The sequence below is a fragment of the Molossus molossus genome, unplaced genomic scaffold (genome assembly GCF_014108415.1).
Source record: "Molossus molossus isolate mMolMol1 unplaced genomic scaffold, mMolMol1.p scaffold_m16_p_22, whole genome shotgun sequence".
NCBI lineage: Eukaryota > Metazoa > Chordata > Mammalia > Chiroptera > Molossidae > Molossus > Molossus molossus.
The window spans coordinates 25,648,744-25,662,630 of NW_023425358.1; the positions used below are offsets into that span (position 1 = coordinate 25,648,744).

General features: G+C 59.0%; 1 protein-coding gene across 1 annotated transcript; it reads right to left on the bottom strand.

Annotated features, from left to right (window-relative positions):
• Positions 1-827: 827 nt before the first annotated feature.
• Positions 828-6,580, bottom strand: TMEM119 (transmembrane protein 119). Its single transcript, XM_036276973.1, has 2 exons — positions 6,551-6,580; positions 828-2,463 (listed from the first exon to the last, which is right to left on the bottom strand). Exon 2 carries the CDS (start codon positions 2,450-2,452, stop codon positions 1,607-1,609), a length of 846 nt encoding a protein of 281 aa, XP_036132866.1. The 5' UTR covers positions 2,453-2,463; positions 6,551-6,580; the 3' UTR covers positions 828-1,606.
• Between the last annotated feature and the right edge of the window lie 7,307 nt (positions 6,581-13,887).

Sequence of the window (13,887 nt, forward strand, 5' to 3'; positions counted from 1 at the left end):
CATCAAAGACAAGGAGGAGCCTGGCGGTGAGGAGACAAAGGCCAGGGCCGCCTCCAACCCCAGGCGCCAGCGAGGGTGGGTACAGCGAGTGTGGCATTGTCCAGGACACCCATCCCATCCTCAGCCACTCCGCAGGGGCTGGGACGCCGAAGCCTCCGCTGGGAACCCCTCCGTTGCCCATGTTGCCTCTGGGAAACAGAGGTGGGTGGCTCTCCTGTGGCCACGCATGGAACCTGGCTTGTGGCCTCAAGTCAAGGCTGGTGCTCAGCCTTGGGGACCAGTTACCTCCCCCATCCCCCGGGGACACCCAGCTTTCCTCCCTTCCCCCTTGACTCAGCCCCTGTAACCTAGATGATGTGTCTGGCCCAGAAAGCTGCCCCGTCCCCATGGAACAGCCCAGGGGAAATGCCCCCCATCTCCCAGGGGACTCATCCCCCCTTCATAAAACCAGCGAGACTCAGGCTGGAATAAAGGTTTATTGTGCTGGTTTGTTATAGCTCAGCACCTGGAGAGTTGTGCAGGGGTTGGGGGCCCCAGACGGAGGGATGGAGAAGACCCCCCCAGACCCCCCAAGACAGGACGGAGCTCAGGCTCCCTGGTCAAAGACTAAAGACGGCTGTGGACACAGGCTGCCAGACATCATGTGTGAGTGGAGGGCGGGGCCAGGGCCCCCCTGCTCCAGGCCCGTCGTCAGAAACCCTCCCCCACCCCCGCAGACTCCCCCAGAGCACGGTCTCCTCACACACAGCCCCGGGCTTCTAGGCTGCTTTGGGAGCCCGACAAAAAGGTTTAATTCATTCGCCCCATCCCCACAGCCCCACCGCCCAGCCCCACCAGCCACTGCGGGGCACCCTGGGAACATCGACAGCAGTCGTTTCCAGAGCGTGTTCCGCGGCAGTTTACACTGTAGCTGCTAAAACAAAATCACAAAGTGCTCCGCGGTCCAGAGCAGTTTGGGAAAGGCCGAGGGCGACCAGCTTCCAGGGGCCCTGACTGTAGGACTTGCCGGAGCCCTGGGGTGCTCCAAGGGGGCGCAGGGGGTCGAGGGGCGGTGTTGCCTCCACTCATTGGACTCCCCAATCCTTTTTCCACAGGGGACTTCGGGGAACCCAGTTTGGGAAATGCCCGTTCAAGGACCTGGCACTAGTGAGCAGGGGCCCTCCTAGAAGCTTCCCGACCCATCAGGCGAGCTTCTGGGGCAGCCCCGGGCACTTCTGCTCCTGCTGGTTAAAGTCTCCAACACGTTAGTCTGTGTTCTCTTGTTCCTCGATGGTGACGTTGGCGCTGCCGCAAGGGACCTGCGGGTGTTTCCTAATTGACGTGTCTGTAACCGGACACACCCTGGCCCCGCCTCCCCAGGCGAGCTGTGCTTTGGGATGTAGCCTTTGGGGCAGCAGGGGCAAGTGTTCTAGAACTTGGTGAGATTCTAGAACAGGGTGGACCCGAAACCAGTACCTCTGCCTGCTTAGGATCAGGACATGCTGGGATTTGCAGCTGGGGGTGGGCAAGGAGGGGGCATCGGAGCATTAAGGGCCAAGGGCCTCTCTATGCCCACAGAGGGGACCACGAGGGGTCCGACAGTCAGGGCCACAGCCCTGGAGGCCTGTTAGACGCTAGGGGTGACACTGCCACACGCACAGGGGCTTTCGGGGGTGCCAGCTGGATCCCCAGCTTCCTGGGCTAATGAGGGAGCCGCTTCTGGCTCCCCTGGGCCTTCGCGGGCCCCCACAGCCCCCGCTGCCACCGCTGAGCACGGCTCCTCGGGCACATCTGGCTTCTCCGCTGGGACCCCGCGCCCCTGGGCTTCGCGGTCCTCCTCCGGGCTGCCCGGCTCCTCTCCCGCCGACCTGCGCTCCGTCATCCTGGCTCCGTCTGTACCGCTCAGGGCCGCCCTGGCGGGAGACTTGAGGTTCTGGGTGGCGGCGAGGATGTCAGCCTGGAGCTGCTGGGAGGAGTCCAGGGCGTCCTCCGGCCGGCCATCGGGAGCCCTGTCGGGGACCTCGCTGAAGGCCTGGGGGCCCCCGGCCCGGTCACTCTGGTCCACGTACTTCTTCTTGGGGAAAGACGAGGGGTAGTAGGCGGAGGCCTTGTGCTTCTGGCGCGTGATGAGGGCAGCGCAGACGATGAACATGACCAGGAACACCAGCGAGCCCACCACGGCGATGAGCATCACGTACCGGCGGAAGAAGTCCACGATGCCGTCCAGGAAGTTGGTGGGGGGCTTGGGGCCCGCCAGGGGCGTAGGTTCGGGCCCCACCGACGTGGGGCTGAGGGCTGGGGTCCTGGGGGGCGGGAGGCTCGGGGAGGAGGCTGAGGAGCCATCAGCCTCCCCACTGCCCCCCATGTCCTCCAGTAAGGAGCCCTGCATGAGCGCGGAGTGGGCCCCCACGGGCAGAACCCGCAGGAGCAGCAGCAGCGACACGGCGAGGCTGGGGGCCATGGCAGAAACCATGCTGCCGGGACCTATGGGGAAGGGACGCAGGAGAGAGGTCAGGGCGGGACTCCAGGGCCTCGGACCCCGAGGAGGTGCAGGAAGCACCGCATATTCCAGCACATTCCCCTCCCCATCCTGAGCCTCCCTGCTCCTTCGTATGTGGGGGTCACACCTGCCCCACCCACTCTGCCCTGAGGTCCTGGAGGGCAGGGCTGAATCTCAACCTCAGCATCCCGGGGCTCTGTGTCTGGTATACAGTAAGTGCTCCATAAATGTATCTTGACTGACCTGACTGAATTAATCATAACCATTGACCCTTTTCCTGCTTACCATGCCCAGGTACTATTGTAAGTCTTTTATGTGGAATTTCTCACTGAGTCTTGAGAACCACCGGATGAGGGAGGTACTATTATTAGCCCATTTTCCAGGTTTGGAGACTGAGGGGTTCGTGAGTTGCCAAGGAAGAGCAGGGGTTTGAAGACAGTAGGGCTGAGCACGTGAGGAACTGAGGAACTGTCAGCAGAACCCCGTCCCGTGGGGAGCCCTCCCCAGCAGCCCCTAGCCCTGCCGAGGTCTCCTTCATTCTCTGGAAGTTCACAGGTCTCGAAGCCTCACACTTTTTGAGCTCAGCAGAGGACCTGCATGCCAGGAGCACGCTGGGAGCATCTGCCCCTCGGCTAACCTTCACCTCCAGGCTCAAAGTGGGACCCAAGGCTGCAGGGGATCCCCCTCCCCCGTGCCTGAGACAAAGCAGGGGCTGCTGGAGCCTGAGCCCACCACGAAATGGGAACCAGCTGGACCCTGCACCTCCCTCTCCCGCTGCCAAGCTGCTCCCAGCATGAACCCCCAGACCCTACCTGGCCCAGACAGCTGGCTAACTAATCGATTCCTCATGGGCCTGGTTTACAGAGGAGGAACCTGGCTTCTAAAACATGAACCCTCCCAGCCAGCCTGAGTAGGGCGAGGCGCTCAGATAAACCCTGGGACCCCTTTCTGTGCCCCTCAGGTCACCCCGGAGAATCCCATCCTGACCCAGGACCCTGACACTGGGTGGGGCTAGAGGCTCCAAGACAGGAAGCCTCGGGATCCCCTATCTGGGGCCCTCTCTCAGGGAACTGAGACGGGAAGGCGGAGGCCCAGAGAAGGCAAGGGGCAGGCCCAAAGCCACACAGCAAGTTCCTAGGCTGGAGAAAGAAGTCAGGTCCCCAACACCTCGACTGCAGGTCCCCTTGAGTGCCTAGGCCTGAAGCCCTGCTTCAATAAACGGGCGCGGTGCTGACCTCACGGTGACTTTGGGGGTTCAAGAGATGAGGCGGGAATGACAATAGGCCATAGAGTGTCTTGTACTAAGTGACCCGGGGCTTCCTAATGAAAGTGTCATGAATTGAAATGAACTGTGCTGACATGAATTTGGACAAACTGGCTCAGATGGCAAAAACAAAGTATAATTCCAGGACATAAAAAGAGGCAACACTGCCCTGGCCAGGGTGGCTCAGTGGATAGAGCATCAGCCCAGGCACTGAAGGGTCGTGGTTTGATTCCTCGTCAAGGGCACGTACCTGGTTGCAGGTTTGATCCCCGGCCCCGGTCGGAGCCCCTGTGGGAGGCAACCGATCGATGTGTCTCTCTCGGATGGATGTTTCTTTCTCTCTCTCCTCCCTCCTTCCCTTCCACTCTCTCTAAAAATCAACAGAAAAAAATGTCCTCGGTGAGAATTAACCAAAAAAAAAAAAAAGAGAGAGAGAGAGACAACTATTTTCAGATGGGGAAACTGAGGTTCAGAGACAGTGAGCTGCCCAAGTACATAGAGACGGTAAGGGTCAGAGCTGGGGTTTGAACTTCCTTCTGTGTGACTCCAAGAGTTCTCTCTCTGTCTCTCTGACTCTTTCTCTCTCTCTCCCACTCATGCCCGGGGCTGGCCCCCTTCCCTGGTCGGTGTCATTTGTCAGCTCGAGAAAAGATTTGAGAGGCCACACGAACTTCAGGAGCCTTCCCGTCCTCCGCTCTCCGGTACTTGTTGGCAAGGGTTCCTGCAGACAGCTTTGACCTTGGGGTCTTGGTCCCACCCGTACCCACCCTGCCTCTGCATCCAGTCAAGCCCCAGGAGAGACCTTTCAAGGTGCAGCTGAAGCTTCACCACAGACCTCAACTGTGGCCGCGGTGGCTGAAGACCAGGGGTTGTCCCAGGGTCAACTGGAGTTCCCTCCCTGCAGGGCTGCAGGTGGCCGGGACTCGGATCCTGGCTCCATCTCCACCCTCTGGGCCTCACTCTCCCCGTCTGTAACTGGGGGGCGTGCTGGGGAGGTGACTGCAGGTCCGGCCTGCCCAGAGCGGCGGCTCCCAGAGGAAGGAGCAGCTGAACTGCTACCCCAGCGGAGCGCCAGGGTCAGCCAACATTCTCCCGCTGATGTCAACAAATGATCATCCTCACCTGATGCGTGCGCTGTGCTCCTTCCCTCCCCCACCTCGGGGCAGGCCAACTTCCCACCTCGCTGGGTGAAGTCCCCTCAAGCCTGGTCCCCAGGAAATCTAGGGCCACACACACACGCACAACAGCTAGGGACAGAGAACAGTGCTCCCTCCCCTGAAGCCTCGGGGTGAGGGGGCAGAGGGTAAAGAAAGAGGCCACACAAACAATCTCTGGCTCTCAAAGGCTGAGACCCCGACTCTAGCATCCCCCACATCCTACAACCCCTCCTCGCTCCCCAGAAAATGTGCAGGCAAAGTGTGGGAGCTGGCCGGGTCCCGCAGGAGATGGCTGTATGGCCCGCACGACAGCCCCTGCCCTCTCTGGGCCTCGATGTCCCATCTGTAGAATGGGCACACTGTCTGGGCAGCTCTGAAATGGCTGTAGCCCACCAGTTGCTCTACTTTCCTCCTGGGTCCTCATTTCTTCCAGGACTCGGGAACTCACAGGCCGGTAAGAGCTGGGGGGGGGGGTCAGGCCAACCCCTCTCGTTTTACCTACAGGAAACTGGGATTAGGCAGCCCAGGCCTCACAGCCTGTCAGGGGGGAGCCCTCAACGGGACCCTGAACAGAGAGGCCACTCAGAATACCCCACGGGAGGTGGTTTTCCGGTGATGTGCCCTGGGTGTCATCTCTGGGCCCCGGCTTCCACATCTCTGCGGTGGGGTGAGGGCCACCTCCATGGACTGTTGTCAGGACAAGACATAGCTGTGCCGGGAGCATGGCGATGTCAACAGCGGGTGCCACATGGTGGGCCGGGGCTCCCAGCCTGGAGCGGGGCCTCTCTTCAGAGCCCACACACTCGGGGTTTATTGTTTTAAAACGTGAGGCCCCAGCTGAAGTCAGGATGACGCAATATGTCAATCCCTCCCTGAGACCGAGGCACCCCAAGACCTGAGGTCGAGGGGCCACAGCAGCTGCTCCACCCCCACCCAGAGCCGGTAGCCAGAGGGGGAAGGGCCGCCTGCAAAAATGTGGCTTCAATTAGTGGCCCTTGGGGGAGGGGTCTGGTTGAAGTACTGTACCCCCTACTCCGGGGCAGCTGAGGACAGGGACCTGGGCCCCTCGGAGGGGACACCTGAGGAGGGACGGGGGGTCCTGAGGGCTCAAAATACACACACACACACACACACACACACACAGAGCAGCAGCAGCGTGGACACACAATACATATACAGATGCAGCAGAGGCATGCAACCCCCAGACACCCCAGAGAGCTCCCACGGCCCACCCGCACAGACGCATAGACAACACACACAGACACACAATCGGCTGATTCTCCAACAACATGTGCACGACCGCAACCCCGGGTCACGCCATGGATCCCCCCGAACGGGCCGGTCCCGGTCCACACCACCTTCCCGCTGACCCAGGGACCAACCCCCCTGGCGTCCACTTTGAAAACAACACATCCCCTACGGCAAGGCCACCATGCACACACAGAACTCGGGCACACGGGGGCACGGAAGGCACCCGCGCCGCACCCCTCTCCCTTAGCACACATCACACTCGGACACAGCACGCAGCACACCCTCAAAACGTACACACACTTAGAGATGCCCCCCCAAAGCGCTCCTGCCGGCCCACAGTCCCTAAACTCCAAGACATGCCCAGGCTCCCCAGGCAGAGGAGGGGACCCCAGGACTCACCAGTCCCTCTGCACACAGGCCTGGTGCTCCCGCCAGGTGGAGCGAGAGAGAGTCGTGCCAGTGCCCGGGCGCTGCTCTGGGCTGGCCGCCCCGCCCACCTCCCGCCCCCTCCCTCCCTCCTTGGCTGCGGGGCCAGCTTGATTTCATTAAGGGGTTTGGGGTGGGGACAGGGGGAGGGGTGGGGCTGTGCTGGGCCACACACATCCCCCTCGCTCACACTCCCGAAGGCGCCCCCTCCATGCTCGGGGAAGCCCAGATGGGACACTTCCTCCCTGACCACCGGTCCCCAGGGCAGGCTGGGGCACACAGGCAGACAGACAGACAGACAGGGCTGTTCCACAGCACCCCCACCACAAAACAGCAAGCTGGGGTCCTGTCCTTCTTCCAAAGAAGAGGAGGTCAGGGAGGTTCGGAGGCCCCTGGAAGTGAGGAGGAAAATTCCCCATCCTCGTTCCAGCTGTGACTCAGGTTTTCCAAGGCTCTGGGTGCAGAGTGGGAGCCAGGGTGTGTACAAGGCAGAGCACGATCGCAGCCCTGCTGGAGGGCCCAGGGCTGGGGCAGGGAGAAAGTCCTGTCACCCCCTGTCTGGCCCTGGTCGGGCCCTTGCCTCCTCCGGTCTCGGTCTCCCCATTTGCAGAGGTGGGTCAGATTTCCGGGCTTCCTCTGGCTCTGACATTCTAAGGTCGGTGGCCTCGCACTACCCCAAATGGCGTGGCTGGAGCAGGAGCTGTGGCCCCATTTCACAGCTGGGGAAAGTGAGGCAGGATGCGTCCAAGTGATTCAACTAGTGGCTGAGACGGGCCAGTGGCAGCCCTGGAGCCAGGACCTCGGGCTGACCTGAGGAATCCCGTGGGTCAGTGACCCCTGCTTTCATTCATTCATGAACTCCTTTATTCACTCAGCAGAGATGTTCTAGATGTTCTTAATGAGCTCCTCTAGGGCCCCGGGCGCTGTCCCAAGCAGGTCTCGGAGGTGAACCAGACGCAGCCCTCAGGGAGCTCGAAGGCTTCCAGGGAGGACACGTACACAAATCACTTTTTAAAAAACAAACGCGTCTGTGGCAGGAGAGAGGCCAGGCCAAGGGCTCGGCTGTCCCGGGGCAAAGAGAGGACGACTGTGGACGAGCAGTCTGAGCAAGAGGACAGCCCGAGAGCCTTCCAGGTGGAGGAACAGCATGGACAAGGCAGAGCGGCTGGAGCATGAGTGGGCGAAGGAAGGAGCAGGGAACAAGGGTTGGGGACGTCAGCAGGAGCCGGGCGGAAGTCTCAGAATGTCATTCATCCAGCCTAGGACAGGGTCCCTTCTGGGCTCCTCCTCTGAGAGCAGAGCAGCCCCCCCCCGAGGAGTCTGGGACCCAGAGGCAGGGTTCGGACCCTGCCTCCACCTGTCCTGCCCCGTGCGGAGCCTCAGAGGAGGGAGATGGGGGAGGGGAGCCTGAGCTGCTGGGCGATAAGAAAGCATTGGCCGGAGGCCAAGTGATGGGCTTCCCGTTGCTGTCGTAACAAGTCACCACACACTGGTGGCATCAGACAACGCGCGTTTCTTCTCCTACAGTCCTGGCAGCCAGAGGTCAGCAGTGGGTGTCCCTGGGCTCGCCACGGGGCTGGCAGAGCTGCCTTCCTCCTGGCACCTCCAAGGGGAGAATCTGTTCCTTTGCCTTCGCGGCTTCTAGAAACCACCTGTGTTCCTCGGCTCACAGGCCTCCTCCTCCTCCTCCCCGGCCAGGTGCCGGCGGAGTCGGCACACTGCCCCTCTGGCTCTCTCTCCCGTCTCTCTTCACTTCTGAGGGCCGGTGTGAGGCCATCGGGCCACCCCGCTAGCCCAGGACACTTGTCTCCTCTAGGAACCTCAGTTTAATCACACCGGCAAGTCCCTCTTGCCGTGTAAGGTGACATATTCATATTCGTGGTTTCCGGGGACGAGGGTGTGGACATCTCTGGGGGTGGGGCACCATGCCGTCGCCCACACTGCAGTTGTTCCCTGGGGAGCTGAAATCACCCCCCTCCAAAGCACTGGGGTTCCTCCTCCCACAGAGCCTTCCACCGTGCTCGCTCCATAGTGCTTGGGCAGAGGTGAAGGGATAAGTGAAGCCCACTGGACAGATGCAGAAACTGAGGTTCGCAGCAGCGTGACCTGCCAAGACCTAAAATAGCACGTTGAGGGTCAGAGCCCCTTCTTCTTCACCAGCTCCTGTGTCTTACCTGGAAGTGAAGTTGCACCCGGGGCTCATCCCCTACAGTAGTACCACCTCCATCTGGCCCATTAACGGGCTCTCAGACCATGTCAACATGCACACCCACACACAAAGACACACGGGCTCCCCTTCAGCCAGCCCACAATCCCAACCTGCAATCCGAGGTCAGAACAGCAAAACTGGCAGTCACCGATGGGAGGAAAAGGGATCTGGGGGTTCCAGCCCCAGCTCACACATCAACTGTGGGCGGCTGGACAAATCCCCATCCCTCCCTGGGCGGCAGCTAAATGTGGGGTCAGCCCTGGCCAGTTTGGCTCAGCGGTTAGAGCGTCGGCCTGTGGTCCTGAGAGACCCGGGTTCGGTTCCCGCTAAGGGCACGTACCTTGGTTGCAGTTTGTCCCCGGCCCTGGTTGGTCGTGCGGGTGGCAGCCACTCGATGTGTCCCTTTCACATTGATGTTTCCCTCTCTCTCTCTTCCTCTCTCTCCCTCCCACTCTGTCTGTACAAAAAATGGAAAAATGTCCTCGGATGAGGATTAAAAAAATAAAATAAAATAAAATAAAATAAAAAAATAAATGTGGGGTCAGACTAGATGTCAGCTACCCGCCTGCCCACACTTTGCCTCCAACACTCTGACATTCAGTGTCAGGCCCTGGGGGACAGTGACGAGCAAACAAAGGCACAGAGTTTACAGAGTAGAGGGGAGATCTACGATATTAAGAAAACAAACAAGTGACTATCTAACTGCAATCTGGGCTAAGAGTTGGGATGAGACAGTTCAGGGGCTGTGGGAGCCTAGTCTGGTCCTGACGGTCATGGAGACCTCCGTCAAAAGGCGATGGCAGAGTTGCTTGTGAAGATGAGGAGGAGGTATTCAGGAAGACAGGGATGCAAGAGGATTCCCAGCAGTGAGAACAGCACGTGCAAAGGCCCTGAGGTAGTTGGGACCCCAGCAGATTCAGAGCAGTTCCTGAAGATTATTTTCAAGTGAGAGGAAATGAAGCAGCTCTGCAGGGACCAGAAACTTTGTCTGCTTTGTCCACTGCCTTCACTCCAGCAACTAAGACAGCGCCTGCAACGCAACTGACGCTCAATAAATGCTGTGTGAATGACCAGTCTGATCTCCGCTCTTGCATTCCCACGTTTTGACAAACTACTGCTCTGAGATTTTGCCCCAGCCACTCCTTGTCCTCCCTGAGGGTCTCCCATTCCCTAGTTCCAGGACCTGTTTTGGGTCCCGGGCCAGATGACCCCCACGGCCCACACTACCATGGTTCCAAGAGGGCACAGGCAGGCCTGCAGCATGCAGCAGGCCGGGCCACTCGCTTGCAACCTGTAATTTCAGAGGCAGAGAGCAACGGGCCCTCTGCCCAGCCTTGAAGCCATTCAGAGACCTCACCCTGTGCCTACCATGCAATTAGCAGCCATGACCCCCGCCCTGCTGAACAGCCACAGTGGAGGAGACAGGGAGGACCAGGACGAAACCCACCCTCCTCAGGCCTCTGCCAGGGTCCTCCCTAGTTAAGCCTGGGATGGGCCAACTGGTCTACCACAGCCCCCAGCTCCAGCTTCTCGTGGGCTCAGAATCCCTTCTAATTATGCAGCTCCCGGGGCCACTGGGCCTGCGCTCTGGGAAAAAATAGCCCAAGCTTTTCATGTGGCCAGAGGGGCCAGGGCTGCGACCCACAGGCCTGGCCTTCAGAGGGACACCCATGCAGCGGTCTCCTGTTGCGTGCTCCAACGAGGCAGAGTGGGCTTCGTCCAAGCAGGCCAGAGCTCTAAGTGTGCTGTGAGACCTCTGTGGCCCTCAGTTTCCCCATCTGTCAACTCGAGAGGCTCTGTTATTTCTCAGCGACCCCCAGCTGCCGGGCACAGAGAGCTGTAAGCGAGACAGATGCGGCCACACCTTCGCTCCGGCCGCTCCCTCTGCCTGAAGCATCACCTCCGCGCTCCCCCTTGCCTGCCCACCCCCCCCTGCACATTCCATTTCAATCATCACCACCTCCAGAAAGCCCTCCCTGAACCCCAGCCTCTGGGGAGGGAGATCAGTCGCTTCCTCTGTGTTCCTGCACCCCAGGCTCCCCACTCAGAGAACTGAGCAGCCAGGGCCATAATGTCCTATTTACGTGTCTCTACACTATCCACTTCCGAGGTCTACGATCAGGGCCTTTTCTGTCAATGTATCGCTAGCGCCAGTGCCAGCAACATAGTAGGTGCTCAATAAATCTCCTTCACCGGCTGAACAACTCTACCCAACCTGCCCATGGTACTGATGGGGAAACAGAGGCACAGGGAGGGGATACACTGACACTATTTTGCTTTGCACCAGCTCCTGTACGGGAACAAGACAGACCCAGCCTCTGCCTCAGGGACCTCCTTGCAGGAGAGACAGATGAGAAACAAACAAGTCAACTGACAAACGGGGAAGATAACCCAACACTGCAAAATGCTACCAAAAAGATAAAAAGGATGAGGAGACAGGGAGCAGCTTGAAAGGGGCAGGAGCAGGTGCTTGGGCAGCTATTTGGCAATCATGGTCAGGGACATCCTCTCTGAAGAGGTGTCTAACTAACCTGCAGGGCAAGAGGAATCTCTCAAGGAGCAGAAGGAAGAGCTTTCTGGGTCAAGAAAACAGCAAGTGCAAAGGCCCTGAGGTGGGGAAGGGCTTGGCATTAGGTCTCCTCCAAGGAAATGAGACTGGGTGCTGCTGCATTCTCACCAGGGAGCAGTAAGAGCTTGGAAATTGGGAGTATTAACTCCTGGTTCTGCCCCTCGTGAGCTGTGTGACCTGAACCTCAATTTCCCTTCCTGCACCAGGAAGGGTCAGCAGAGGCTCCTCCTCTAAGCTCTGTCATTCTGTGATTCTAAGTAAATTTTCCACTGGTTTGCCCACCCCCAGCAAACAACCAGATGCTTCCCGCTACTGATGGGAGAGAAAACAGCCAGCCACTTTGGAGAACCATCTTTATAAAATTAGCCAGACACTTCCCGGGTGACCCAGCAATCTCGCTCCTGGGTCTTTTCACCCGAGAGAAATGCAGACGCACATCCACACAAAAACAAAGATGTCCATAGTGGTGTTATCCATACAGCAAAAAAAGGGGGAAAAGGCTGGAAACAACACAAACGTCCACCCACAGAGGACTGGATGAGCAGACTGTGGTACATCCGGTCAGTGGGACACTCCTCAGCAGAGAAAGGAAGAGACGCCAGACCTGTGACAATGTGGGTGAATCCCATGGGAACACGGAGCCAAAGAACCAGACCCAAAGAAATACTCCCTGGGTGACTCCATCCACATGGTTCTAGAACAGAAGCAAAACTAAGCTATCGGGACAGAAGTCCCAAAAGCAGTCACCTTGGTGGGTATTGATTGGAAAGAGGTGAGAGGGACGGTCTGGGGCTGAGGATGCACAATATCTAGATGGGATGGGGGGGGGGGGGGACGTGGGCTCATAGGGGAAAAGCCAGCTGCACACTTCAGATGTGTGTGTAGGTTGTGACTTGATTAAAAGTTTTCTTTAAAAAATAAAGAACCCTGCGTCCCTCTCTCTTAGGGGGGAGGAGGGGCCAGAGCTGGTAGAGTCTCGGCTTCCTGTGGCGGCGGTGGCCGGCCAGCTGCGCACCGCGTTGTAAACATTTACATTCCCCAGGCCCGGTTAGAGGAGCGGCCGTGGGAGGGCGGAATGTAAACACGGCCACGCTGCAGACCTGGCCTCGGCCTCCTGCTCTGCCCACTGCCCACCCCTCCAGCGCCACCCGCCCCCGTCACGAGCAGGAACGGAGATGAGGCTTCTGAACTTCCTCTGCGGCTCTGTTGGCAGGGGCCTCTCTCCATCTTTGGGAAGGGGGCTGGTCCGGAGAAGTGAGGAGGGCTTGGAGCTGAGCTTCAGGGCCCCAAGTCCTGCAAACACTCGGTGCCCGGCTCACATTTCTCCTGCTCTCCGCCCCTCTACACTAAGGCCTTCCGTCCCATCTTTCTCCTCCCTCTCTCCCCCTCTCCTCCCGCCTCCCTCATTCCTTTCTTCTATTCTTCCCTTTCCTCCCTTCCCGTTCTTCCATTTTTTCTCTCTCTATCTCTCTGCGGCTTCTTTTTATCTTTTTCTGTTTATCTTCAGATAGAGAAGAAGGAGAGAGGGAGGAAGAGAGAGACAGAGAGAAACATAGATGTGAGAGAGACACATCGACTGGTTGCCTCCTGCATGACCCCAACTGGGGCTGAAGACGAACTGCAACTAAGGTACGTGCCCGTGGCCGGAATGGAACCTGGGACTCTTTGGTCCACGGGCCGACACTCTAACCACTGAGCCAAACCGTCCAGGGCTCTCAGCAGGTTCTTATTGAGCACATACCATGTGCCAGACCCTTTCCAAGCACTGGGGATCCAGCAGAGAACAACACAGATAGAAGAAGAAGTCCCTGTCCTTATGGGGCTTACCTCTAGCGGGACAGGTAGACCATTAAAAAAATAGCAACGTGCCCTGGCCAGTTTGGCTCAGCAGTTAGAGCATCAGCCTGCGGTCCGGAGGGGCCCGGGTTCGGTTCCCGCTAAGGGCACGTACTTCGGTTGCAGTTTGTCCCCGGCCCTGGTTGGTCGTGCGGGTGGCAGCCACTCGATGTGTCCCTTCACGTCGATGTTTCTCACTCTCTCTCCCTTCCTCTCTCTCCCTCCCACTCTATCTGTACAAAAAATGGAAAAATATCCTCGGGTGAGGATAAAAAAAAAATAGCAACGCATACAAGGTGTGGCGGTCGTGGCAAGGGGTACGGAGGAAAACAAAGCAGGGAGCGGGGGACATCGAAGGGCATGAGACGTAAATCCGCGAGATGACCGGAGGAAGAGCATTCCGGGCACAGAGAAGAGCCTGTGCAAAGGTCCTGAGGTGGGCGAGCCCGGAATTCTCCAGGAGTGGAGAAGGACAGTGTCTGGTGTGGCCGGGAGAGAGTGCGTGAGGGGCTGGCAGGAGAAGTGAGGTTAGCGGGCACCGGGGCCTGAGGCGAGGCCCCTGCGGGCGTTTGCAGGGCTTTGGCTGCTACTAGGAGTGAAGAAGGCCAGTCGTGGTTCCCTGCGTTTGCAAAACCCTTCCCGGCTTCTCTCCCTGCATGGAGCCCTCGTCTTCTTTATGCCCCCCCCCCACCCTTT

What these genes read in the sequence shown, in the direction of transcription:
- TMEM119 (XM_036276973.1), bottom strand. Translation starts at nt 2,452, where the DNA reads ATGGTTTCTGCCATGGCCCCCAGCCTCGCCGTGTCGCTGCTGCTGCTC.